The 27928-nt window shown below is 42.8% G+C and overlaps 1 protein-coding gene across 1 annotated transcript; it reads right to left on the bottom strand.

The window, feature by feature from the left end:
* Positions 1-1168: 1168 nt before the first annotated feature.
* On the bottom strand, positions 1169-26360 carry STOML3 (stomatin like 3). Its single transcript, XM_043892154.1, has 7 exons — positions 26203-26360; positions 11878-11981; positions 11724-11796; positions 8356-8438; positions 6645-6848; positions 4785-4919; positions 1169-2405 (listed from the first exon to the last, which is right to left on the bottom strand). The coding sequence occupies exons 1-7, from the start codon at positions 26252-26254 to the stop codon at positions 2181-2183; spliced, it is 876 nt and encodes a 291-aa protein (XP_043748089.1). The 5' UTR covers positions 26255-26360; the 3' UTR covers positions 1169-2180.
* Between the last annotated feature and the right edge of the window lie 1568 nt (positions 26361-27928).

Genomic DNA, 27928 nt, shown 5'->3' with positions numbered 1-27928 from the left:
TATACTCAGCTCCCAAGAGGAACACCAGGGGAGCAACAGTGTCCATCAGGAGGCAAAAGGAGTGAAGGTAAAGTGTAGGCAAGAGCCACCACTGTGGTTTCCATGGGAAGGGATGGATAAGGCAGGTGAACTGGTTTAGGATGAACTGAATTCAGAGCTGAAATTATTAGGTTTGAATCATTTCACTGGGCTCTAGACAGAGCTGTCCCTGCTTATCTAGTGTCTGGTGCTGGGGTGATTGGAGCACATAGATCTGGACCAGAGTGTTAGAGCCAGAGAAAGGAGGCTTTCTTGGATTCAAGAAAGAAAGAATTATTTCTTGGAGAATTCCATGAGCAGAAGACCCTGGTGGGTTACAGTCCCTGGGGTTGCAAAGAGTCAGATGCCACACTTTCACTCTTTCTTTCACTAGAGCTGTAGAGTCAGTTGAATCGACTGAAAAATTCCTAAGTTATGAATTGTCCAAAAATCATATAAAGCATGATATGGCTTTATGGGGAAAAAACAGGTTAGAAAATCAAAAGTAGAGTGGGATCTCCATTTTGCATTTATATGCAGATAGTTCCTGTGTTTTGAGGGGAGCACACGGAGGGAATATGAATGGAGATGGAGGTAGGTGGAGAGGGAGAAAGTGAAGGTGGGCGTTACATGGGAAGTATGGGTGGAGTGTGAAAAGGAGTTTGAGTGTATGATGATTCGTGTGCACACGTGTGTGCAAGCTCTCAAGAGTCAGTGAGTGTCTCAAGTGTCTCAAGACACAGTGGAAAACTATAGTGAGCACCCAGACTTCTAGAACCTAAAAGATTGGAATTGAAGTCAAAAAAGCAATGCAAGGGCTCCATCACCTCCCCCACTCACCTCCCCCCGGGGAAACTCAATGATTTTTAAGAGCAAGAACTTTGGAGGCAGATCTGACTTCCAGTCCCAAATCCATCACTCACAAGCTAAGGGACTCTGCATAAGTCATTCAACTTTTTGACACCACTTTCCCTTTTTAAACGTAAGAATACTTTTTAGCATCCATGAGGGGCTGAACACAGCGTCACACACAGCAGACATTCAATAAAGGATAACTTTGAAAAATTCTATCCCATTGCTCAAAATGGATCCCAAAAGAAAACTGCACCATGGCAACAAAACAATCTCCAGAAAAGCAATTTTTAAAATACATTCACATTCTATGGAGCCTTTATTTTTGAGAGGTTTGGGGGCATGGGTTAGAGAGGAACAGTAGAGTTTACAAACAATCCTTGGTGACTTGTGGCTCTTGGGACTAAGGAGAGACTGGAAACAAGAAGTTCGCGGGCTACTGTTCCCCCGTGAGTTCCAACAACACAACCTTTTGCCAGCTTCTCACTTGTGAACAAATAAGCAGACTGGAGCCTGCAGGGTCAAACATCTCATCTCACCCTCTGACAAAGGTGCTGGGAGGCCAGGATTGGCCACCCGTCCCAGGAGGAGGACATGCAGCCAGGGAGCTGAGGGCAATCAGCCTGGGAGAGGGAGGTGGTGATAAATTTGCAGCCAGAAGCCTCAGTGCGTCTTTAGTCCTAAACATCAAAATCAATCATAATTTTAAGCATTCTGGGGATTTTGTTGTCACAATTAGAAATTTAGCTAATAACTACTTTGGAATTACAAAGCAGATAGCTAGAACTGGAAAGTGAGCAAATAATCACTTTCAATTGATAAGGCAAATGGCTAGTATAAATGTGTTACTTTGCCGATTATCTAGAGTGCCAGGGGAATCTTCCCAACCCAGGGATTGAATCCAAGTCTCTTGCATTGCAGGCAGATTCTTTACCATCTGAGCTACCAGGGAAGCCCTGCTTAAACTCATTAAAAAGTAATTCTGAAATCTTAATCACGGTCACCCAAAGATCACCCCAGCTACAGCAAGAAAGTTCCTGCTCTAAGTCAGCGATGCCTACTTACTGATTATCCTAAGACTAATGCAAAGTTTTCTTTCCTTTCTTAAAAATAAAAGTAGCATACAGCCGTTTTTTTTCTTTCTTTCTTTCTATTTTCTTTTTGTAGCCTCTATGCCTTTTCCTGCTAATGCTGATCTAGCTGTAAAGTTACTCTGCTTGAATAGTGTTGACATTCTCAACACTGCTAACTGCTGGGGTTGCCATAGGAACAGATATGCCTAAGTGATGGCCGGAGGCAGCAGGAGGACCTCAGGCTCTGTTGGGGACCTTCTTGTGGTTGTCGTAGGTGATGCCACCAATGCCCTCTAGCATATTTATGGGCAGAGGAAACACAATGGTGGAATTCTTCTCTGTGGCCACGGTGGCTAAGGTCTGCAGGTAACGCAACTGGAGGGCTGCCGGGGACTCAGCCAGCACCATGGAGGCGGACTTCAGAGCTTTAGAAGCATTCATTTCTCCTTCCGCTGCAAGGACCTACACCAACAGAAAGAAAAGACTTTAGAAATGAAGGTTCCCGACTGTGACTAGTGATTTCTTTATCTGGGTCTGCACTGATGTTTCCCTCCCAGCCCCCACTGTTTCTTCGGCAAGGATTAGAGTTTCACATCCTTAAGTGATTAGAGACATTTGAGGAGGTTGCAGGAAACAGGGAGATAACTTACAAATTATGAGTCCCTAGTTTTCATTCCAAACAAAATAAAAGCCCTGCCTTTAACCCAAACAAATACCGGTCCAGCCACCCTAGTGATGCTCTTGAATCTATGCTCCCCATCTGCTGCTTTCATTTGCGGAGAAGTCTGAAATTCAAGGCTTCCAAATGGCTTTTTCTTCTGTGAGTTTTATTTATCACAGACTTTTTAAAATTTCCTTCTGTTGCCAATTTTGTTTCATTTCTTAATTGGAGTGTAATTACTTTACATTGTGTTAGTTTCTGTGTACAAGGAAGTGAATCAGCGACATGTATACATATATCGCCTCCCTTTTGGACCTCCCTCCCACCACACCCCCCATCCCACCACCTAGGTCATCACAGAGAACCCAGCTGAGCTCCCTGTGCTATGGACCAACAATGAAAGATTAGAAAGAGAGATTAAGGAAACAATCCCATTTACCATTGCAACAAAAAGAATAAAATGCCTACCTAAGGAGGCAAAAGACCTGTACTCAGAAAACTTTTTTAAAAACACTCACGGAAGAAATCAAAGGTAACACAAACAGATGGAGAGCTGTACCATGTTCTTGGCGTGGAAGAATCAATACTGTGAAAATGACTATACTACTTAAAGCAATCTGCAGTTTCAATGCAACCCCTAATAAACTACCAATGGCACTTTTCACAGAATTAGAACAAAAAAAATTCCAATTTTGTTCCTTCTTACAATGTAAGAATTGTTTCCAGTTCCGCCTGCTCTTGATTACAAGCAGCAGCAATGCCAGTCTGCAAACCCTCTTTGGAACTCTCCTAAGCACCCTGTACATCCTCTGGTTCTCCAGCTGCCCAGGAATGACTTGGAACTCAACTGCCCCATCCGTGGGGCATCCGACTCACTGCCCATGTGCAAAAATGCCTCCCAAGTCCACTGCTTAGAAGCTGCTGGAGCTCAACAGAGAAGTCAGAGATACATAGAGGGAATCTTCCTGGACTCCCAAGTAAGATTCCAAAGAGAATAGTTGGAGGCTTCTAATCTCAGTTGGTTTCTAATACTTCAGGAAATTCATCCACACAGACAAAAAGGCTATGAATCCAAGAGATTCAAGAACACGCGAGACCAAGTTGCACTCACATTTTGTAACTCGAACCTGGATTGTAGTCACCTGGTCCTCTTAATCGAGTGTGTTCACTTAACACACTAGAGGGTTGATGCTCCAGAGGCAGGCACCAGGTTGCTACATCAGAATCCCCAGCCAGCTACATAAAAATGTAGGTTCCTGGGCCCACTGGAGCTTCTGCTTCACTGAGTCTGAGGTGAGACCTGGGGATTGGTGTTTGCCTTGCTCATGTCTCTCAAGGAGACCCACCTTGCTAAGTCACTGAGTATAATATTTTACATTAGGAGAAGGCTACTCCAGTACTCTTGCCTGGAACCCACTCCAGTACTCTTGCCTGGAAAATCCCATGGATGTAGAAGCCTGGTAGGCTGCAGTCCATGGGGTCGTGAAGAGTCAGACACGACTAAGCGACTTCACTTTCACTTTTCACTTTCATGCATTGGAGAAGGAAATGGCAATCCACTCCAGTGTTCTTGCCTGGAGAATCCCAGGGACAGGGGAGCCTGGTGGGCTGCCATCTATGGGGTCGCACAGAGTCAGACACGACTGAAGTGATTTAACAGCAGAGATGATTAATGTGAGTTTGAGCAAACTCCGTGAGATAATGAAGGACAGGGATGTCTGGCGTCGCAGAGTCCAACACGACTGAGTAACTGAACAACATTGCTGATTAACAATGCTGTGATAGTTTCAGATGGACAGCAAAAGAACTCAGCCACACATATACACGTATCCGTTCTCCCCCAGCTTCCCTCCCATCCAGGCGGCCACATAACATTGGCAGAGTTGCCCGTGCTCTACAGTAGGTCCTTGTTGGTTACCCATTTTAAATACAGCAGATGTACATGTCCATCCCAAACTGCCTAAATATCGCTTCCCCCCTCCTTCCCCTCAAAGTTGCCCATGACCTTTTAATTCAGGAAGAAATTCTCAGTAAACCTTCTAAAAAAAAAAAAAGAGGAGAAGAAGCAGCCCTCTTCTTATTGACGTCATTGAGGAAGCCTGAGCTTCCATTCAAGCTGCTTCCTCATCGGCTCCAGGGTGGGGGGCTCGCCCTCCAGTGCCAACTGGAGGTGCCCTTACCTTGGCCCTGGCTTCCCGGGTGGCCTCGGCCTCAGCGGCCATGGACCTCTGCAACTGCACGGGAATCCGGACGTCTTTGATTTCCACCCGGGCCACCCGGATCCCCCACAGCTCGGTGGCATCATCAAGTAAGGTCTGTTTCCAAGTCAAAAGAAAGGACATCGATCAGAATCCAGGCAATGCAATCAAAGTTTCTGCTATATTTTACATATGCAAGAGAAGCCCTCTTCTTTTTCTCCTTTTGAATTTACAGCATTTGGAGTGAGACTATTTGGGAAGAAAATAAGAATTCTTATCACTCCCTTCCTGGAATTGAAGTAAATCCCAGGAAAGAGTCAGAAACAAAAGTTGGTATTTCTTTTAGGAGGTGGTTACTCAGCAGATGCACCCAAACCATTCCTAAGGAACATACACTGTCCATCTAGATTTGAGCAAATACCCAACATTTTCTTGTCCCTGACACCAAGCAGCCAGCAGTGGCTTTTGTCCTGGTTCTGCCATTTACAGCTGTGAATCATTGGGCTCACTCCTTAACCTTTCTGATTCTCAGTCTTCATACCTATGAAAGGTTTTCTTTCAGGATAGTCATGAGGTTTGGATAGAATACACATAAGATATCTATCATGGCCCAGTCATAATTCAATACATATTAATATTATCACTGGGTACTTTTTGAGATACTCTTTTTCTTGCTCTGTTTAACCTCTGACCTGTGGCTCAGTTTTAAACAGGTAGCAAGGCATACATGTTTTTTTAGGGCAGATGAAACCTAAAACCAAAGACATCCTCATCGTTCGTTAGAGCTTCAGACAACTGAAGATAACTTGCTGGTTATCCTGGAGGGGTAGGGATGAGTAAGAATGCCTCAAGAAATAGTGAGATCAGATGAATAATTCTCCCAAAGCGTAAAGGGCAGAGATCTCCAGGCTACCAAATAGCAAATGAGCCCTTGCTTTCCTGTGATGCCTGCAGAGAGCCAGGAGATGGGGAGACCTCCCAAGAAGCCACTGACCTGACTGTGATGGGGAAACATCTGCGTCATTGAACTTGTGAAGCTCTTAAAATGGCGTGGAGCATTATCGTGCAGAACTGATATTATCTTATAAAGCCTCAGGGACTTTGCACTACCTTAGAGACTGGAGCAGAAGCCGAGAAGGACCAAAGATCAATTTCCTTCTTAGAGAAGGCAGGCTCAGAATAAAAACGTAATTGATTCCAAAAACACAGAAATGTGATTGTCTATAATCTAGGGCTTCCCAGGTGGCGCAGTGGTAAAGAATTTGCCTGCCAATGCAGGAGACACAAGAGATGCAGGTTCAATCCCTGGGTCAGGAAGTAGAAGTGGGAAATAGCAACCCACTCCAGTATTCTTGTCTGGAAAATTCCACAGAGGAGCCTGGTAGGCTACAGTCCATGGGATCACAAGGAATTGGACAAGACTTAGCACACATACACACATATACATAATCTAGGGTGAACAAGAGGTAAGAGGGCTACCTGTTACATCCTCATCAATAGTATAACTACGATTGCTATTCACATCTTTATTGACATTAGGAGCATGAAGTCAGCTTTCCTAGGAGGAAAAAGCTGAAGTGTATGATGTCAATTCATCATTTTGAGTTCCAAAAGCAATTCCAGCGGCTCCCTTTTCCCACCTACATATTTAAATCTGGACCTCATGATTGTTTAAAAAAAAAGAAAAGAAATGCTCAACTGAAGCCCATCTGTTAAGAGGAGCAGTGCACACATGTGTGTGCACAAATGGAGGTGGTGCTTTGAACTGCTAATATTTGATTATCACTGATAATTAAAATGAGCGGATTAACAATGCAGGCTATTTGTTCTCAGTGTCTTTACCTGGATGTTATGAGCGATCTCTTCTCGGCCAGCTAGGATCTGGGACAAAGTCTGTGTCCCTAAGACATTTCTCAGAGTGGTCTGAGCCAGCAGAAATGTGGCTTGGTGGACATCATTGACATTAGCCACCGCCGAGACGGCACTATAGATCCTGTAATAGACCACTCCATCCACCTGAGTGGTCACAGAGTCTCTGGTGAGGATCTGGAGAGCAAGAACACGGAAAATCACATGCATATGACTTTCACACAAAGAGTCAGACACGACTGAGCGACTGAGCACACATACACATGACTTTCACAATGACCAAAAAAGCATCAGACTGCCTCGGATTCCACTCCACCAAAGGAGAGCCTTCACGACAACTCATGCCAGCAGCACTTGACTTGAATCTACTATCATCCTAATCAGTAACCAAATTCCTACATAGGAGTGATATGTACCTATCCCTGTAACTTCATCTTATGGAAGTCTCATCCCCTACTCAGAGGTGAAGTAGGTGTTTCCACTTTAAATTGTAGAACCCTGCTGAAATTCTACCTTCTAAAGAGAGGTAGAAACGTCATTTCCCTTATAATTGAAATCTTTTCGGTCAGTTTCATCAGTTTGATGAATAGCAATGCTTCTTAGAAAACATAGATGGCACCAGAGACCCGTGTTCTGTATTCAGATAAAGAAAAACCAATTTAACTTTATAGAGGCTCTGTGTTAGTTATTCTGCATTAACATGATGAGGGACTTTGGAAAAAATCAGATTTCTGGGTGTACCACGGAAGTAGGCCCTAGAACTCCATTCTCCCATCTAGAACTATTTACCATGGAGCCATAAAAAGCCTGTGATAGGTCCCTAGGCATCTCAAGGTCTCTTATGATTAGGGCTGAATTCTAAGGTAAGGACTCTGTAACTTCGGCCAGTGGCATGAAGACATCATGGTTGGGTCTTGATTGAGTTTTCTGGACCAGAGAGAGGAAAATTATCATTTACCCAAAGATGTTGATTTTTCTCTCTTCTAATCCCCTTTGCTCTCCCACACACTTTCCTTTCTCTTCCTGGATTGTTTTTGTTTATTAGAAAGTTGCATGACTGTTAATAACTCTGTTTCTCTCCCCTGTCACCCAGTCCCTGGCCTGCTTCCTTCAGTTTCAGCACTTCAAGAACGGAAAAGAATTATTTGAAATCCAATGGCAGGTGAGGCCTGCACCCTGGGTGTTCCTTCTCCATGCCCATCTCACATTGTTGCATCCAAACATATGAAAAACTTTAAAGCAGAGGTGAGAGATACAGATGGTACTAAAGCATTTTCTGAAAAGGTGATGAAAAGGATAATATCATAACCAGTGACTGCCATCTACCAAATTAATTTCAGCTCTTCCTTAAAATGATTTGTCAGACCCTCGCCAGCATCTGCTTGTCATTCTGCATCTCAGCTTCTCTGCCTTCTGTATCCATTCTTTCTCTTCTTTCAGACTTTCTCCCGCCCAATCATTCCACCTCTTCTAGCTTTTCAGCCCTTGCTCTTGGCTCCATTCTTGTTTGGCGAAACAAGGCCCAAAAGTTTCAAGTGCCACCTAGGACTCCTCCAGCAGGTCTCTAAGAATTCAGTTCATCTTTCCTTTTATCGTTTGAAAGCATATTATGAATTCTCAACTGTCCATGTAACAGGGAAGAGATTGGTTTTATTTCCAGAAACGTATCTTTAGTCAGCATTACCTCCTGGGGAGGAATGTTGCAAGTAACGGTCCGAAGATCAACTTTGACAAACACATCTATGCAGGGCAAGATCAGAATCAGACCTGTGCAAAAGTAAATACAGTTTAAAATTTGACCCAACTGAAAATAACTGCAACAGATTGTCTCCTAGATATACAGTACATTGTTTTTGTGGGAGTATAAAGGCTTCTCAGATGATCTTCAATAAGTACATCTTTAACTTTGGGGTAATTATTTCCCCTTATGAGTCAAAGACTAAAGGAAAGTGATTCCCTAGAAATTAAAATCTTTTGTTAAGAAACTAAAGATTCTCGACATTTAATTTTGATTTCTTTCAATATTTTTACTGTGGGCCATTTTTTTAAGTCCTTATTGAATTTGTTACAATATTGCTTCTGTTTTACATTTTGGATTTTTGGCTGAGAGGCCTGTGGCATCTTAACTCCCCAACCAGGGATCAAACCCACACCCTTGCAGTGAAAGTACCGAGTCTTAACCACTGGACCACCAGGGAAGCCCTAACATTTAATTATTAGATATTCTTCGAGAGGGGCGGAACATATGTATACCTGTGGCTGATTCATGTTGATGTATGGCAGAAAGCAACACAATATTATAAAGCAATTATCCTCCAATTAAAATTTAAAAACATTGGACCTACTTCTAATTCAAGTATTGAATTAGACATTTATTTATAAGAATATTTTGGAAATTGGTTTTTCCCTGGGTTAAAGGTATCTGTACAAAAGATTCAAGCACAGACTTTAAGCCTTGAATATCAGTGTCTGTCCACATTCTCATTTATATTCTTCAGGAGTGAAGGAACGTTAGCATTAAAATCTCCCCAGGATTTCAGTGTCCCTAAAACTAGTGTATTACAACGTTTGTAGTTTCTCTGTAACTGTGTTCTAGCTCATATACAACTTTCCTCAATTGTGAATACTCTTACTTCTCTCTGAGCTGTCAAGGATTAGACTGGGGGGCGGGAAGGGCTGAGGACACTCATTTGAGGATTCTATGATGCCTTAACTTTGCTCTGGTGAAGCTTCTCTACAGCAAGAGTGACCAAGACTAGAACCATAAGCATGTCAGCAAGATGGGGACACCCATTCATTTCCATTTACCGGAAAGATTCTGGTGCTGTTGTTTTTGTTTTCAAAGAAGAAACAAGTTTTTTCATTGAATACCTTGAAAAGGGCTGGTAGCATCAACAGAAAACACTGCTATGCTGCTTTCTTTCTTTTGATCCCTAAGCCTTTCTGAGGTGAGGATTACTTCCTAATTTACTCCTTTTTTGGGTGCTAAGTCACCAGTTATAATCATGGCCCTTAGAACTAGACAGCGGTAAGCCCTAGCCCTATTGGTTACTAGCTTGTGACCTAGGAACATTCATCTAATTTTTCTGAGCTTCAGTCACCTAATTCCTGTAAGATGAAAGTGAAGATTAAGCATGATTATGGCCTCCCTGGTGGCTCAGATGGTAAAAGGATCTGCCTGCAATACAGAAGACCTGGGTTCGATCCCTGGGTCAGGAAGATCCCCCGGAGAAGGGAATGGCAACCCTCTCCAGTATTCTTGCCTGAGAAATCCCATGGACAGAGGAGCCTGGCCAGCTACAGTCCATGGAGTCGAAAAGAGTCAGACACAAATGAGCGACCAGTATACACACAACATGATAACGAAAAAAAAAAAGTGCTAAACGTAGTGCCCTGTGGTTCAGTGGTAAAGAATCCACCTGTCAATGCAGGAGACACAGGTTTGATCCCTGGTCCGGGAAGATCCCACGCGCCACAGGGCAGCTAAGCCTGTGCACCACCACTATTGAGCCAGTGCTCTGGAGCCCGGAGCTGCAGCTCCTGAAGCCTGCATGCCCTAGAGCCCTGCTGCAGCCCGCAAAGCCACTCTAATGGGAAACCCGCACACCGCAATTAGAGAGTAGCCCCCGCTCACCACAACTACAGAAAAAAACACAGCAAGGAGGGTGCAGAAGAAACAAAAATAAAAGTAAATAAGCAAAATTATTTAAAAAAAAATCATAGTGCCAGGCATGTACTAAGAGCTCAAGAAGTAGCAGCTCTTGTTATGAACACTTTTATTGTTAAAGAATAGTTTACGATTTACAGAAGTGGAGAGATTCTCTGTTAGCAATTTGGCCTGTTTCCCTCTGCTTCTTGTGACATTCTGAGATAACTCCTTTGCCCCAGAGACGTGTATGACGAGATTTGTTATCCTGGGACATTTAGTGGTGAACTCTTCTGGGAAAATTCATTTAGAAGAGACTTTTCTCCAGAGTCTTTCAAGCTGTGGTTATTTGACCTCTCTCAAATCCAGTTTTTTTTCTAAGTTATAATCTTGGCTCCACCAGGTAAAACACGACTAGAAGATTTAGCTTTGCTCTGTTATTCCTCAGTTGGATAATTCCATCACCTCTATTTGGATGAACGTCTAAAAATACCCGTTAACAAGCATTTCTTGCTTTCTTTCCCTTAGGTTCCTTATTAGACAAGACACAGGGTCTTCCTTGAGGCATGGAAGTTTAGCATGTGGGATCTAACTCCCTGACCAGGGATTGAACACAGCTCCTCTGCATTGGGAGCTCGGAGACTTAGCCACTGGACTCCCAGTGTGAAAGTGTTAGTCACTCATTCGTGCCCGACTCTTTGCGACCCTGTGGACTGCAGCCCACCAGGCTCCTCTGTCCATGGGATTTTCCAGGCAAGGATACGGGAGTGGTTTGCCATTCCCTTCTCCAGGGGATCTTCCCGACCCAGGGATCAAACCTGAGCGTCCTGTACTGCAGGCAGATTCTTTACAGACTGAGCTACCAGGGAAGCCCTAGTATTCTGGCCCAGAGAATTCCATGGGCTGTATAGTCCATGGGGTCACAAAGAGTCAGACACGACTGAGCGACTTTCAGTTTCACTGGATCACAAGGGAAGTCTATATTAGACAAGTAGGATCATACTACTTGAAGTGGCCAGGTCTCTGTAACAAGCTTCTCCTTTTGAAGTTTCTCATATGTTTAAAAATGTAACAGACACCTGAGCGTCTGCTTTAGTACACGGCCAAGTGCAGAGCACACGGCGTGGATAAGGAAGTTCCCCAGAGACCCTACAGTGCAGCTGAACAGAGAATGGTTTTACTTAAATACACCTTATTAGGGGGCAGACAACAGATGATACTAGAGAGGTATAGCAAATAACCCTTCTCCTCCATGTGCCTTTTAAGTTAGTTTGAATAGACTCTTCTTTCAAGAATATTAGAATCTGTCCCATGAAATTGCCATTTTGGTGAGTTGAAAACAAACATTAGCAATGTCATAGAGTTCAGCTAAACCTGGTGATAGTTCAGCGAAACCAGTGTTATACCTGGTCCCTTGGCTTTGTCAGCTTGGATGCGTCCCAGTCGGAATACAACAGCACGTTCGTACTCCTTAATGATCTGAGAGATGAAGGGAGAGCATTTAGTGTTAATAGTTCATCAACTCACACAGAGAGACCAATCTGTTTCCCAGGGTATTACCTTCAAGCACATCCATATGGAGATCGGGAAGGTAATGACCATCAGCAGGAAAGAAAGGAAAAGCAGGATCCAGCCACATACACCAAGCCCTTTACTCTTGATGCCTAGGTAACGGGAAGGAGGCAAGCCTGTAACTGACACGGTTCTTAGGAAAGTGATTCAGCGACATGCATGAATAAACCAAACAAGGAGCTGGCCAGGCTGGAATTGGGCTGAGAAAGCAACCTGAATCCATCACACTCATGACGGCAGTAAAACCACACACATACACACACACTCACATACACAGAGAAAATATTCATTCAGGGTTTTAGATGAAGATGGACTTGTCCCTTCTAAGACACCTCATGGCAATCAATAATAATAATAACGATAACATTTACATAGGGCTGCCATGGTTTATTACTCTCAAAACACATAAAACCACCCACATGAAAATCACCAGGGTGCCATCTTAGAAGACAGATTCCTGGGGACTTCCCCGGTGGTCCAGGGGTGCAGTTCCAGCCTGCATGTCTCACGGTGCAGTCAAAAATAATAAAAATGAAATAAATAAATAAAAGACAGATTCCCAGGCCCTCAGAATTCCCTAGGTTAAACCAAGGCAACCTCTGAGGCAGATAGGTAGGTACTACTATCCCCAAAGGAGACCTTGTAGCACAAGGAAAAACATTTTCAGGAGTGCTTACGTTTGAGTTCCTATGAGAATCTTTAACTCCCCAGGGCTGTGGTCTCAGAAAAACCACTCAGTCTTTCTGAGCCTCCATTTCTTCATCTGTAGGATAGGGACAGATATGACCTACCTTGAAGAACTTGATGAGGATTAAATGGGATTATTTATATAAGGCACCTAACCCACACATTAGTATCTACCTTCGTGTTTATGCATAGTCGCTCAGTCATGTCCAACTCTTCATGACTCTTTGAACTATAGCCCACCAGGCTTTTTTGTCCATGGAATTTTTCAGGCAAGAATACTGGAGTGGGTTGCCATTTTTCTCCTCCAGGGGATCTTTCCAACCCAGGGACCGAACCCATGTCACCTGTGTCTCCTATATTTCAAGCGATTCTTACCCGCTGAGCCATCAGGAAAGGCCCTATATCTATCTTAGTAAGTGTATATTACTACCATTATTCCCATGTTACAGACTGATGAATATTACAGAGACTTGTCAGGCATTGATATTTGATAATTTTGTTTTTTCATAGAATTTTGTTACATCAGCTCACTACATTCATGTCTTTTTGATAATCACATATTACCACAACAGGGGCATTTTAGCTTAATATCACCTGGGAAGAGATGGAACTAAATTCAAATCATATTTCAGCCCTTTAAAGCTTTATAGCTTTAGTCACATCAATTACATAATTTCTCAAGTGCTATGATTCTTGTTGGTAAGCATCCAGGTCTGGCTGATTCCTGGATAAATTCTAAATAAATTTAGAATTATTTATATTGACTATTTCACCTTGTTTTAAACCCTTAGTGCTTCTTGTTTTCTTCTCCTTGACAACCAACCCCACCCTCACCCCAAACTTCCTCTGATTTCACATGCCACACAGGCACTGAAACTAATATACTTGCTGGTATCTCCACTCAGATAATCCACAAACACCTTATGTTACCTTTGTCTCAGTGACTGCCTTAACCACCCACACTGTTGTCCAGGCCAACCATAGAAGTCACTAAGCCTCACTGATAGTGAAGTGAAGTCGCTCAGTTGTGTCCGACTCTTTGTGACCCCATGGACTAATGTAGCCCACCAGGCTCCTCCATCCATGGGATTCTTCAGGCAAGAATACTGGAGTGGGTTGCCATTTCCTTCTCCAGGGGATCTTCCGGACCCAGGGATCGGACCCAGGTCTCCCGCATTGCAGGCAGATGCTTTAACCTCTGAGCCACCAGGGAAGCCCCAAGCCTCACTGATAAACCACCTCAAATTCATCCTCACTTATCCATTTTACTGCTACCAGTGCTTTGAAAAACATGCATTTATGAATATTCACAAGGATCCTTAAAAACTTGCTTAAAACTCAACGTTCAAAAAATGAAGATCATGGCATTCAATCCCATCACTTCATGGCAAATAGATGGCGAAACAATGGAAACAGTGAAAGACTTTATTTTCTGGGGCTCCAAAATCACTGCAGATGGTGACTGCAGCCATGAAATTAAAAGATGCTTGCTCCTTGGAAGAAAAGCTATGACCAACCTGGACAGCACATTAAAAAACAGAGACATTACTAACAAAGGTCCGTCTAGTCAGAGCCATGGTTTTTCCCAGTAGTCATGCATGGATGTGAGAGTTGAGCCATAAAGAAAGCTGAGCACTGAAGAATTGATACTTTTGAACTGTGGTGTTGGAGAAGACTCTTGAGAGTCTCTTGGACTGCAAGGAGATCCAACCAGTCCATCCTAAAGGAAATCAGTCCTGAATATTCATTGGAAGACTGATGCTGAAGCTGAAGATCCAATGCTTTGGCCACCTGATGGGAAGAACTGACTCATCGGAAAAAACCCCGATGCTGGGAGAGATTGAAGACAAGAGGAGAAGGGGACGACAGAGTATGAGATGGTTGGATGGCATCACCAACTCAATGGACATAAGTTTGAGCTAGCTCCGGGAGTTGGTGATGGACAGGGAGGCCTGGCGTGCTGCAGTCCATGGGGTTGCAAAGAGTCGGACATGACTGAGCAACTGAACTGAGACAAGATTCTAGGATTTTGCTCTTAGAAATAATGCTGTGAGGAGTCCTAATGTGTATCTTTGTGGACTTGTGTAGGAGGAATTCCCAGCAGTGGAAGTGTTAGGTCAAGGGGATTAGTATTTACAATTTCGATAGATGGTAAGTGCCCTTGAAAGAGTTTTTACCCTGTGCCTATTCCCACCCACCCTGTCCTCACCATTTATTTTCAGTCTTTTCAGTTGTTGCATTCTAATAAATGAAAAGCATCTAAGTTTTAGATACATATTTCATGTGAAAAACTTCTGAGTGCAAATATTCTCTTATTGGCTTTAAACGCACATAAAGATCTACTTCATAACAATAAGGATTTGCCTGAATATGTCAAAGTTTAAATTTCCAAAATATCACTTTCCAAAACCTTGGACCACGTTGAGATGGATCATACTATCATTATGCAGGATAAAAAGACATTTTGTGCCTTCTCATAGTATCTTTGTTGTGTTTTATTTATTAGCACTTTTAAAGTTATTACTAAAGACATACCTTATATATATACATTCTCATTAATAAAAAACCCAAGAACTATGAATAAAACTGGAGTCCCCACCACTACCGACAATCCTCTCCTCAGTCCACTTTTACCTAGAAAGCTTCCATAATTATCATTTTGGTATATGTCCTTATAGATCCATTACTGTGTATTTACATACATGTATCTCTAGTTAGAAAACCTTGGTTTTGATTTGTAGGTTTTATGAGAAATGGCATCACACTGTTTCTACTTTTTTTTTTAACTGAATATTGTTTTTCAGTTTTTAAGTCGTGTCTGACTCTTTGTGACCCTGTGGACTGTGGCATGCCAGGCTTCCCTGTCCTTCACTATCTCCCAGAGTTTGCTCAAATTCATGTCCATTGGTTAGTGAAGCTATCTAACCATCTTATCCTCTGCCCTCCTCTTCTCCTTTTGCCTTCAAAATATAGTAACTGAATAAATTTTGGAGATATTCCCATGGCATTACATCTGGATCTACCTTATTCTTATTCATTGTTGCCTCTTATCCTAAATGTGTGAGTCAAAAAAGAAGTTTTATTTAGCCGTTCTCCTTTTGATGGATATGATGGTTACTGGCAATTTTGCTTTTACAAACAAGGCTGCAATAACCTTGCTTGGACACGACTCTCCCAGATGATTCACACTTTCCTGGCATCTTGAGGAAAGCTCTGAGGACGCAGCACAGGCCTTGCCCCATTGGTGTGTTTCCACCCTGCTGATGCTGCCATGGTTGGTCCTCAGAAACTTAGCGGCGTTGGGGCCTGTGACTCTACACCGCCACACGCACAGGGAGCTGGGACTCCAACAAGGACATCAGCGACACTTTATGCCATGAGCAAGCCCTTTGCTGTGCTTAGTCATTCAGTTGTATCCAACTCTTTGCGACCCTATGGATTGTAGCCCGCCAGGCTCCTCTGTCCATGGGATTCTCCAGGCAAGAATACTGGACTGGGTTGCCATGCCCTTCTCCAGGGCATTTTCCTAACCCAAGGATCAAACTCAGATCTCCTGCGTTGCAGGCAAATTCTTTACCGTCTGAGTCACCAGGGGAGCCTAAGCAAGCCCTAGACATGTCCAGACTCTCTACAGCCTTAACACCAAGCTGCAATAGAAAGTGCTGGTCACAGAGAAAGCTGCCCTGACCTCCATGATCTCTGCCGCAGTCCCTAGCATCATTACCTGTGAGCGTGTCTCTGTTAAGTACTAAATGTGCCAAGAGAGGCCAGAGATGAGGGCATGATTAATCTTCCAAGATTTACACCTGAGCATTAGAATTACCCAGGCCGCTGCCCCTGGGAGGATCGGGGGAGCCTGGGGGTGTCATTAGCTGCGGTTAAAGTGGGGCTGTCGCCTTCCCCGCAGGGCTCTGCGGCTCAGCCTTGTGAGCACAGCAGCTCTGGGGGAGCACCAAGCTGCTTTTGCAGCCTCCTGCAGAACCACCTCCCCCACAGCTAAAACCAGGACGCTGTGCTGAGAAGTGGATTTGAGGATTACAATTCCAATTCAAAGGAAATACTGAGATTGTATTACAAAGGCTCTTCAGACATCTCCCGTACCCAACTTTTTCCTTATCCTTTACAAGGTGCCTTCCAGAGCCTTCCCTGAGCCATTCTCTTGAGGAGGTGGTAGAAAGAAAAGGGGTCATACTCTGTCTGATCATCTCCTGCTTTAGCCATCTGTTCATCTCCTGCTTTATCCTAATCTGTGGAGGGGTATTTTCTCTGGGTAATTGTCAGTTCAGTGCAGTTCAGTTGCTCAGTCATGTCCGACTCTTTGAGACCCCATGAACTGCAGCACGCCAGGCCTCCCTGTCCATCACCAACTCCCAGAGTTAACCCAAACTTATGTCCATTGAGTCAGTGATGCCATCCAACTGGGTAATTGTCACCATACCACAGAGTTGCCATCATATTACTTCCTGGTGGAGAAATGGACTTTGCTGGGGGCAGCAAATTGACCCCGATTTCTCTTTCATCCATTTAACAGATATTTTACCAGTTTTGGGCTTCCCTGATGGCTCAAACGGTAAAGAAGTTGCCTGCAAAGCAGGAGACCCGGGTTCAATCCCTGGATCAGGAAGATTCCCTCGAGAAGGGAATGGCAACCCTTCCAGTATTCTTGCCTGGGAAATTCCATGGACAGAGGAGCCTGGCTACAGTCCATGGGGTGGCAAAGAGTCAGACATGACTGAGTGACAGAAACCTGAGCCCCAGCACTGCTGACTTGGGAGAAGGACTCTGGGACTTTAGTTGGAAGGGATTTAGAGATAACTGAGGCCAACTCTTCATTTTGCAGCCAGAAAGCATCCTGGTTAGCACTGTCACCATCATCTTAATCTCTATTTAAGTAAAGTAGTACCCACAAGTTCCACAGTCTCTGGCAGTGAGGCAAAACCAAGCTTCAAGTTGTAGATTCATGCCTCTGGGGCTTTGTTCCTGGAGTTTAGATGCAGCCCATAGCACCAGAGGAGACTTAAATACCCTTTAGGACTAAGCATAAACACTCAAGGCAAGATTTTAACTCCTATGAGGCTAGAAAGTAGGGAAGGAATATTCTAGATCACTAACCCCACTTAGATGGCATTAGAAGTAGAAACAAATTTTAGGAAATCAAATAGTTTAGATGACTTGCTTGCTTATTTCCCAATTTTGTCTTGATCAACAGTATCTAAATATTAGATCAGTACTATATACAATTCAAGCCCACAGATCTGTGTTACTATACATAGTCATTTCCTCTCTAAGCAGAAATAGCCATTTAGGTAATGACATTGTTTAAAAGCACCAAAACAATGATGTACAGTATATACCAGGGAAATGAAAACCACAATTAGATAATAATACACAGCTTCCAGAATGGCAAACAATTAAAGACTGATAACGCCACATTTTATCAAAGTTGTGGGGTAATCGGAGGTCTCATAGATGCAAATTGATACAATCACCTTGAAAAACTATTTGGAAGTATCTATTAAAGCCAAACACACACTTACTTTATGACTCAGTATTCAACTTCTAAGTAATATCTCAGAGAAATGAAGGCTGATTACAGAGAAAAGCATATTCATGAATATTGATTGCAATTTTATTCATAAAATCCAAGAAACAAAGAATCACCTAGACCTATCAATAGTAGAATGAATAAAGTTGTGTTATGTTCATATAAAAGATTACTCGGGAGAAAAGACAAATGCTATACTCCTATAGCATTCAAAATATGAATTCAAAATATGAATGAATCTCCTAGACAAAATATTGGGCAAAATTAGCTAGACACAAGAGTACAAGCTTTCTGATTCCATGTGTAAGAATACATGAGCTTCCCTGGTGGTTCAGCGGTAAAGAGTCTGCCTGCCACTGAAGGGTGTGCAGGTTTGACCCCTGGGTGGGGAAGATCCCTGGAGAAGGAAATGGCAACCCACTCCAGTATTCTTGCCTGGGAAATCCCATGGACAGAGGAGCCTGGTGGGCTAGAGTCCATGGGGTCTCAAAAGAGTCAGACACGACTTAGCGACTAAACAACAGCAACATTAGAATACATAGTGCATGATCTCGTATTGTACCATTTAATTCAAGAAGAGGCAAAACTAACCTATTATGTTTGAAGTCAGAGTAGATTGTCTCTAGGTAGTGGAGTTTTGGCAGTTGGGTATTATCTGGGAAGAGATGAGAGAGCTTTTCAGGGTGCTGGAAATGTTCCGTATCTTGATCTGGGTGGTGATTACATAGAATTACACATACTGAGCCCGTGGGAATAATAACCAGCCAGCAAAGAGAAAAGCAAAGGCTATTTATTCAGGGTTTGCTATCACAAAAGAGTCAATTTCTATCGTTAGCATTTTGGCAGAGACTCAAATGTAGGCAGAGGAGAGGGAAAGCTTTATAGTAGAAAAAAATGGAAGGCTCCAGGTGTGCCCTGATTGGAGGCTGTCGCCCTGGTGAAGCTACAGATGGACAAACTAGAGGCAGAGCATCCTATGTGATGGTCTAGGAGTACACTGTGGTTTTCTTCTGTTGATCCTAAGTTGCAATCAGGGACAGAAAAGAGGAGAGCTGTCAGTTATTAATCAAGCCCTGGCTACTGGGGGTTGATTGTTACAGAAGTAATTGTTCAGCTTTCTGAATTGTTGTCAGAGATAACAATCTGGCTTCCTGCAAATCTGCCATCTAGCAGGCTGGCTTCCTGGGCTGGTTATTATAGATAAAGTGTTGGTTTTCTGGGCTGGTTGCTGCAGGTTGGTGGTCAGAGTCCCATGTTTAGATACGGTCCAGCCTTTTGTCCGTGTATTCAGTCTCTCAAACCAAGGGCTTAAGACTTATGCACTGTATTATATGTATCTCATACCATATAAAAAATGATTCACATAGAGACCAGAGGATACCCATGGGCAGGCTAGTACTGAGGATGGAAAGCTCACTGTTTGCTCTGTAAACTCAGAAAAAAAAAAAAAAGAGGATGGAGGGAATGGAAGAGCTTTAGCACAACCAGCTGTGGACAGTGCTTACAGGGATGGAAACTGCAGGTCCCGGGTCCCGTGACCCTGCGTTCTCATTAAGACACCGCCACGTGGAAAGCTAGATGACGTCTCCCAAGTCACTCAGCCTGTTGGGGTCTTAGTTTCCTTCTCTGTTAGCACAATAAGAGCTAGCCGTGAGGATTAAATAAATTACATGTAAAGGAATTAATAGGGCTTCCCCACTGGCTTGGTGGTAAGCGATCTGCCCGCAGTGCAGGAGACACAGGACATGTGGGTTTGATCCCTGGGTTGGGAAGATGCCCTGGGGGGGGGGGGGGCCTGGCAACCCACTCCAGTATTCTTGCCTGAAAAATCCCACAGACAGAGGAGCCTGGCAGGCTCCAGTCCATGGGGTTGCAGAGTCAGACACGACTGAAGTGACTGAACACACACGCACACAAAGAAATTATTAACCTCATTAGGAGGCCCCCCTAGTGAGCTTGGCCTCTGCCAGGGAATTTCCTCGAGTTCCAAACATTGTCTTCAGCTTGATGAACCTTTAAAGAGATTCTTCTTGACTCAAGGCTCCTGATTTCCCTTCTCCATGAGCACTTCCTTTAGAACATTTATCTTTGTAAATTTTTTCTCTGCCCCTTTGAAATGTAAGTCTTTTTCAAACCCTCTTGCCAGTTTTTACAATCTGGGACTATCTTTCCTGAGGACCTGGGAGACCTCTTGAAATGCGATCGCTAAGAAGATAGCACCCCCACTCCCAGTCTCTGTGGACAGTAGGAGACTGACTTCAGTAGACACCACGCTGCAAGTTGTAAAATATACCGCCTGCCATAAAGATGTGGGAAATTTATTAGCAAACCAAACCCAGATGGTCTATGACCACCCTGCAAAGTCTTTCATACTTTTCCACTAGTGCACTCCAGCCTTTAAAAACCCCACACCCTGGGGAATATCCCAGTGGTCCAGTGGATAAGACTGGGCAATTTCACTTCCCGGGCCTGAGTTCCATCTATGGTTGGGGAACTAAGATCCCGCAAGCCAAACAACAACAACAAAATTTTATAAAAACAAACAAGAAAACCCCCACACCTCTTCGTTTCAGTGGTGCTGGTTCAGATTGAGTCTTGACCTCTTTCACTGGCAATAGGCGTAAGGTTTTCCTTTCTTGCCTATTTAATTTTGTCCAGGCCAATGTGTGCTTTGACAACTGACATTTGTTGTTTTCTTTTTCTATTTTTCCCCCCAAACTTTAAGCTTTTTATTTTGTTTTGGGGTATAGTCATCTAAAAATCGGAGAAGGCAATGGCACCCCACTCCAGTACTCTTGCCTGGAAAATCCCATGGATGGAGGAGCCTGGTAGGCTGCAAACCATGGGGTTGCTAAGAGTCAGACACGACTGAGTGACTTCACTTTCACTTTTCACTTTCATGCATTGGAGAAGGAAATGGCACCCCACTCCAGTGTTCTTGCCTGGAGAATCCCAGGGACGGGGAGCCTGGTGGGCTGCCGTCTATGGGGTCACACAGAGTCGGACACGACTGAAGGGACTTCGCAGCAGCAGCAGCAGCAGGATCTAACAATGCTGTGGTAGTTTCAGGGGAACAGTGAAGGGACTCAGCCTCCATATAGTGTATCCATATTTTTCTTAATTTATTTATTTTTACCATAGAATTCTAAATATCAGCTGTGGATATTTGGGCCATCCAGTGGATGGCTCCTCTCCATGTGCAAAAACTATATTTTTAAGGAGGACATACAATAGAACCCTAACTCCTACAGGTTTCTACCTCCTAAAGTGGCTTGGTCACTGACTTTATAAGTTCTTTCAGATCACTTTTAGAACCTTAAGAAAGGGAAGGAGAGAGAGAGACAGAGAGACACTAAGAGAGACAACCAGATCTTTGCTGTAAAACTACCAAATCAGTGTAGGTGATGATTTTATCATCATCGCTAGTTCCTAGGGCTACAAAATTCCATAACCCCAAGAGTTTTCTAAACTGAGATTTACATCTCAGAGTACAGACACAAACTTCATGATGCATTTATATTAATACTAAGTTTCTTTTTAACCATTTGGTCTTCTTAAGAAAGAGTTAAGAGATATTTTGAAGTGGAATGTTCAAAAAGGTATAAAAATTATGTTTTTAGTACTGTGCATGCTCCCTTTCAGCGTTGCTGCCAACACAAAGCCCCGCTCGTGTGCCCCTCTTTATATGACCTTCTTCCACCCAGGGGCAGCTTGGCCCACAGCCTCCAACGGGACTCCATCCATTGCCATCGGCCAAACGCAGTAGCCACTCCCAAGCCTGCCATTCAGAGACCAGGCTTGGCACGTGGGCTCTTAGAGCATCTTCCATCCAGTTTTTCAAGGGGCAGTGCCTTCTTTTCTCACTTTTTTTTTTTTTTCTTTTGCGGGGGTGGGAGGGAGTTGTTTGTTTTTTGGTTTTTGTTTGTTTTAATTTTGTGACCTTGCTGCACAACACGTGGCCTTTCAGTTCCTGGATGAGGGATCGAACCCATACCCCTTTGCATTAGAAGTGCAGAGTCTTAACCACTGGATCTCCAGGGGACTCCCAGTCTCTCACCTCTGCATATAGGTAACTAGATCACATGCTAACATCACATAAACATCCCCTTTGGTAGCAAAAACACCAAAGTCCTCACGTGTGTTTGTGCTTTATATGGTCTTCTGTGTTCCCTAGACCCCCTGCACACCCTACATTCTTCTTTCTCTCATTTTCTTTTCTAGGAAGACTTTCCAATCTTACCTTCACCTCCAGGGGCTCCTCTTCTGAGTTTCTACAACACCCTCTACCATCACTGTTCATAGTACATTGTAGTTTTTAGTTAACTTTCCTGTGGATTTTTACTGCTCTGATAGCAGGCATTTTATTTTGCCATCTCCATCTCCTGAAACACAGTGGCTTCTGGATTCATTCATTGAATGAATGAAGTGGGCGGTGCTCTCAACACTTTGAACTATCAAAAACATGCTCAGCAACATGATGGATAGATGTATTGATACATTTGAAGTTTCTTGTTTGGAAATAGTGATCCATCAGAGGAGATTCTATTTGCTCTCAAGAGAGTCAATTAACCTGAGAACCATACGTCCTCAAGTTTTCTCCTTCATAAATGTTGTCTCTCAACTCCCACCATTATAGGAAGAAAATAAAGAGAAAACATTTTGCTTAAAATCATTCTTGTCTCTCCCTTTCCTTTTTCTGTCTGAAATAACTACCCATGATAAATACAATAAATACAAATACTTTGTCCTTAAGATTTATGCCTAAACATTCTCATGATAGTGTTATTTATAAGAGTGGTAAATCAAAACACCCTGAAAGTACAATGGAGGGATAATTAAATGAACCATGATGTATCAACACAAAACCATAAAATTTTTTAAGTTACAAAAACATGAAAAAATTGCTATGTGTGTAAGTCACTCAGTCATGTCCGACTCTGCAACCCCATGGACTGTAGCTTGCCAGACTCCTCTGCCCATGGAATTCTCCAGGCAAGAATACTAGAGTGGGTTGCTGTTGCCTTCTCCAGGGGATCTTCACAACCCAGGGATCAAACCTGGGTCTCTGGCATTGCAGGCAGGTTCTTTACCATCTGAGCCACCAGGGAAGCTGAAAATTGCTGTGGTATATTGTTAAAAGAAAAAATAGTAAGATGTAAAATTATATGGACAGTATAATCCTTCTTAGTAAAAAGGTATGCTTAGAAAAAATATTGGATAGGGACTTCCTGGTGGTCGAGTGTTTAAGACTTCACCTTCCAATGCTGGGAGTGGGGAGAGCTAAAATCCCACATGCCTTGTGGGCAAAAAAACCAAAACATAAAACAGAAGCAGTATTGTAACAAAATCAATAAAAGCTTTAAAAATGGTCCACACTAAAAAAAGAAAAAAAACTATATTGGATGAAAATTAACTAAAATATTAACAGTGGTTAATTCTGAGTGATGGAAGTATGACCGGTTTATACTACTCAGAATTTTCTTATTTTTTTCTACCATTATAATTTTAAAAAGCACTTTAAAAATAAAAATCTACCCATCTGCATGGTAAGTCTCTTCAGTCGTGTCTGACTATGTGCAACCCTATGGACTGTAGCCTGCCAGGCTCCTCTGTCCATGGGACTCTCTATGCAAAAAAACTACTCAAGTCAAATGGAAAAAAGTCCTATGTGTTTTCAGAGCAGGAAAGACCAGATGCTTCTTGCTGGGTGGGGAATAAAATGTATGTGGAATAAGAGCAATCACTTTCTCTGGACCTGGCAAAGAATGTTACAAATTCTTTCCCCTTTTCTTTTCACTTCCCATCCTAGGGAGATACAGTCAGTAAAACAGAGTCTCAGCAACTTCCTGGTCCTTTCTCTGATGAAACAAGAATTGTAAGTATGAACATAAAATCTAAAGGGAAACCCAACAGGTAAACACTATCTTTTCATCACCTGCAATTTGTCTGCCCTTCTCCCTTTTTCTCTGAAATATGCACACAGATTGTATCAAGAGCTTTTTTTTTTTTTAAGGAAAAATGCAGAATTGCTAAATTTAAGAAACTAAATTTAAGTTAAATCACTCAAAATGTGATCTTAATCTGGAAATCTCACTAGTTTGGGAATTTACTTGGAGGCAAACTTCTAATTCCATCTCAGACTCAGAAGGTCTGAGAAGGATGAAAACTTCTAGAAGTGAGGACCAGATCTACGTTTTAAAAACACTCCCCAGGAAGATTCTTTTGCACATTGACATTGAGAAGAATTTCTAAGATGGAGATGATCAAGATGCCAATTAACTTCACTTTACCTCTTAAAGAAAAACAAGAAAGAAAAAAAGGAAGGGGTAGGGTTTTCTGTCCAAGGCTAATGAGAAGTGCTAATGAGGTCCCTGGGCAGGGAGGGAAAGCCCTAATTTATAGCATTCTGTACATTCTGATTTATCCTTGTGACGTCATGGAACTTGGAGTCAGGAAGAAATGTACCCTTGTGGCTTTCGAAATTTGGGACAAGCCTGAGGCACATTCTGCAGGAGGCTTCTACTGGGGGTGATAACTAGGACTCAGTTATTCATTTAATTCTCTCAATATTGTGTAGGGAATTTCCTGTACAGCTTGAAAGACCAAATGGTGTTGTTTTGTCAATGTGTCTGAGATGGAGGAGGGCAAGGGCAAACATACCCCACACATCTCAGAGAAGGACCAACGCTCTGTCTCATAAACTGCCTGCTGCTGCTAAGTCACGTCAGTCGTGTCCGACTCTGTGTGACCCCATAGACAGGGTCCCACCAGGCTCCCGTCCCTGGGATTCTCCAGGCAAGAACACTGGAGTGGGTTGCCATTTCCTTCTCCAATGCATGAAAGTGAAAAGTGAAAGTGAAGTCGCTCAGTCGTGTCCGACTGTTCGTGACCCCATGGACTGCAGCCTACCAGGCTCCTCCATCCATGGGATTTTCCAGGCAAGAGTACTGGAGTGGGGTGCCATTGCCTTCTCCATAAACTGCCTAGAGCACGTGAAATCAGAAGTTGTAATGTATAAGCTCTACTTCTGTTTGTTTTGTGATAGGGCAAGTTGTTCATTGTAGTAAAAAATCAAAACCAAGTAGATCCATGAACGCTTTAAAATATTTCACTGGTGATACAGCTTTAGCCATGCCCTTCATCTAGTTGATGTCTTTTTTTTTTTTTTTTAGTTGATGTCTTAACCTGTTAAGTGGAAACTAAAAAGTCTCATGAAACTTTTTACTTAAAAAAATAATCAAGGGTACACTGGAAGAGTCTTCCCACGTGCACCTTCCGAATGATGTACATGGTCTTCAACATATCTGTGTTGTTAGGTCTACTTCAAGGAAAAAGTCTCTTTTCCATTTCAGGTAGGTACCTCTAAATGTATGTTTTCTTTTACAAACTGATCATACCAAATGTGTCCTGCATTTCTAACTTGTGTTATGGAGCACAGGTTACTTGTATAGAGCACAGGCTAGTACTCACACACACACATATACCATCATCATCGCCATCAACACCATCACCACTTTCTGGACCCCCAAGTTTTCAAACTCTCGAACGGCTCAGTTTTCTCCACCATAAAATGAAGTTATAAAAGAATCTACTTTAGAAATATCCTAAGATTTAAAATAATGCAAGCAAAATGCTCTGCAATACAGAAGAACATTAGTATTCAAGCTACACTTCATATTTTCAGGCTGTTCTATTTTCCTCAACTTGAGAGATCAGTATATCAAGCATGGTGCAGCTCAAACCAACTTTTCTATTTAATCAAAGCATCATCAAATGATATTTGAGAATGAATAAATTTTAGCCTGCTCAACATAACTTTGCTAGTTAATGCCAAAAAATGAATATAAAGATAAACACAAATTCTATCTAACACTTAAGAAAAAGGGCAAGTCATAGACTGGTCTTCAAGAAGCAAATAAAAACCACAATAAGCCATGACTTCAAAATTCTGGGCTCTAAATGAAATTGAAGCCAATTTCAATATGCATTAATCCACCCCGTGCTCACTCTCTGCAATGATACAATGCTCATTTTTGTGTAATATACATGAAATAAACTTAAGGCAGGAAAAATGAACTTACCCACTAAATTCTCTTTATCCAGCTTCTCTGGAGAGGACGCCCCGGGATCCATCTCATTCTTGAGAAGTTTTTATAGTTGGCAAATTTTCATGGGTTTGGAGCCAGACCTGGGCTCCAGGAAGCACCTAGATGTGCTTGGGAGAAGGAAGCGCAGAGAGGCAGAGTGAGAGAGAGAGAAGTTCCTCCTCTTTCACGAGCACCCTAAGGATTAGTTACCCTGGTGAAGGAAGTCTGTTAACATAAACAAAACGACTGCCTTCCTGAGCTCAGACTGCCACTGTTCATAGAGAAAATTCAAAAGTATGTATAGGACCTTCTGGTTGTGTTGCTTCTTGTAGATTATTCCTATGTAGTTGTCGATATCATTTATATCTTATAAAACACATTTATACCACATGTAATTTGCTTATCATAATGAACTGTCCAGTCCACAGGGCATGTATCTCCATCCTTAAGTTTCAGATGAGGAAATTTCATCCAATGCATTGTACACACTGCAGTGAGTGATCTTCTGACACTTGAATTTGATATCTCCGTCCTGCTTAAAATAACCCAATGATTGCTAATGGTTAATATGTAAAGATGCAAATCGTACGTGTCCTAAAAGAACTGCTGGTCTGTCTCTCCCTCCTTTTCCAACCTCACTCACATGCTCTGTCCCTCACTCATTTAGCAATAGCCCCATTGGCCTCGATCAACCCTACTAAACTACATGTGTCCTCTGTGCCACAGGGCCTTTGCACATGTTACCATACACATAATTATTTGGTTAATGTTTGTCTCTTCCTCTAGATCAGGGGTTGGCTAATTGCAGTCAGCTGGGCAAATTTGCCCTACCACTGATTTTTTTGTAAATAAACTGTTACTGGAACATGGCCATGTCTTTTTGTTTCTAAGTTGTTTTTGGTCACTTTTGGGCTTCCCTGGTGGCTCAGTGGTAAAGAATCTGCCTGTCAATGCAGGAGACATGGGTTCAAGCCCCAGGTCAGGAAGACCCCCTGGAGAAGGAATGGCAGCCTACTCTAGAATTCTAGCCTGGGAAATTCCATGGACAGAGGAGCCTGGTGGGCTACAGTCCATGGGTTGCAAAAGAGTTGGACATGACTTAGTGACTAAACAGCCATAACAGGCTAACAAACACATGAAAAGATGCTCAACATCACTCATTATCAGAGAAATGCAAATCAAAACCACAATGAGGTACCACTACACACCAGTCAGAATGGCTGCTATCCAAAAATCTACAAGCAATAAATGCTGGAGAGGGTGTGGAGAAAAGGGAACCCTCTTACACTGTTGGTGGGAATGCAAACTAGTACAGCCACTATGGAGAACAGTGTGGTGATTCCTTAAAAAACTGGAAATAGAACTGCCATATGACCCAGCAATCCCACTTCTGGGCATACACACCGAGGAAACCAGATCTGAAAGAGACACGTGCACCCCAATGTTCATCGCAGCACTGTTTATAATAGCCAGGGCATGGAAGCAACCTAGATGTCCATCAGCAGATGAATGGATAAGAAAGCTGTGGTACATATACATAATGGAATATTACTCAGCCGTTAAAAAGAATACATTTGAATCAGTTCTAATGAGATGGGTGAAACTGGAGCCCATTATACAGAGTGAAGTAAGTCAGAAAGATAAACACCAATACTGTATACTAATGCATATATATGGAATTTAGAAAGATGGTAACGATAACCCTATATGCAAGACAGAA

The sequence above is a fragment of the Cervus elaphus genome, chromosome 30 (genome assembly GCF_910594005.1).
Source record: "Cervus elaphus chromosome 30, mCerEla1.1, whole genome shotgun sequence".
Classification (NCBI taxonomy): domain Eukaryota; kingdom Metazoa; phylum Chordata; class Mammalia; order Artiodactyla; family Cervidae; genus Cervus; species Cervus elaphus.
This window is presented reverse-complemented; position numbering and strand designations above follow the sequence as displayed.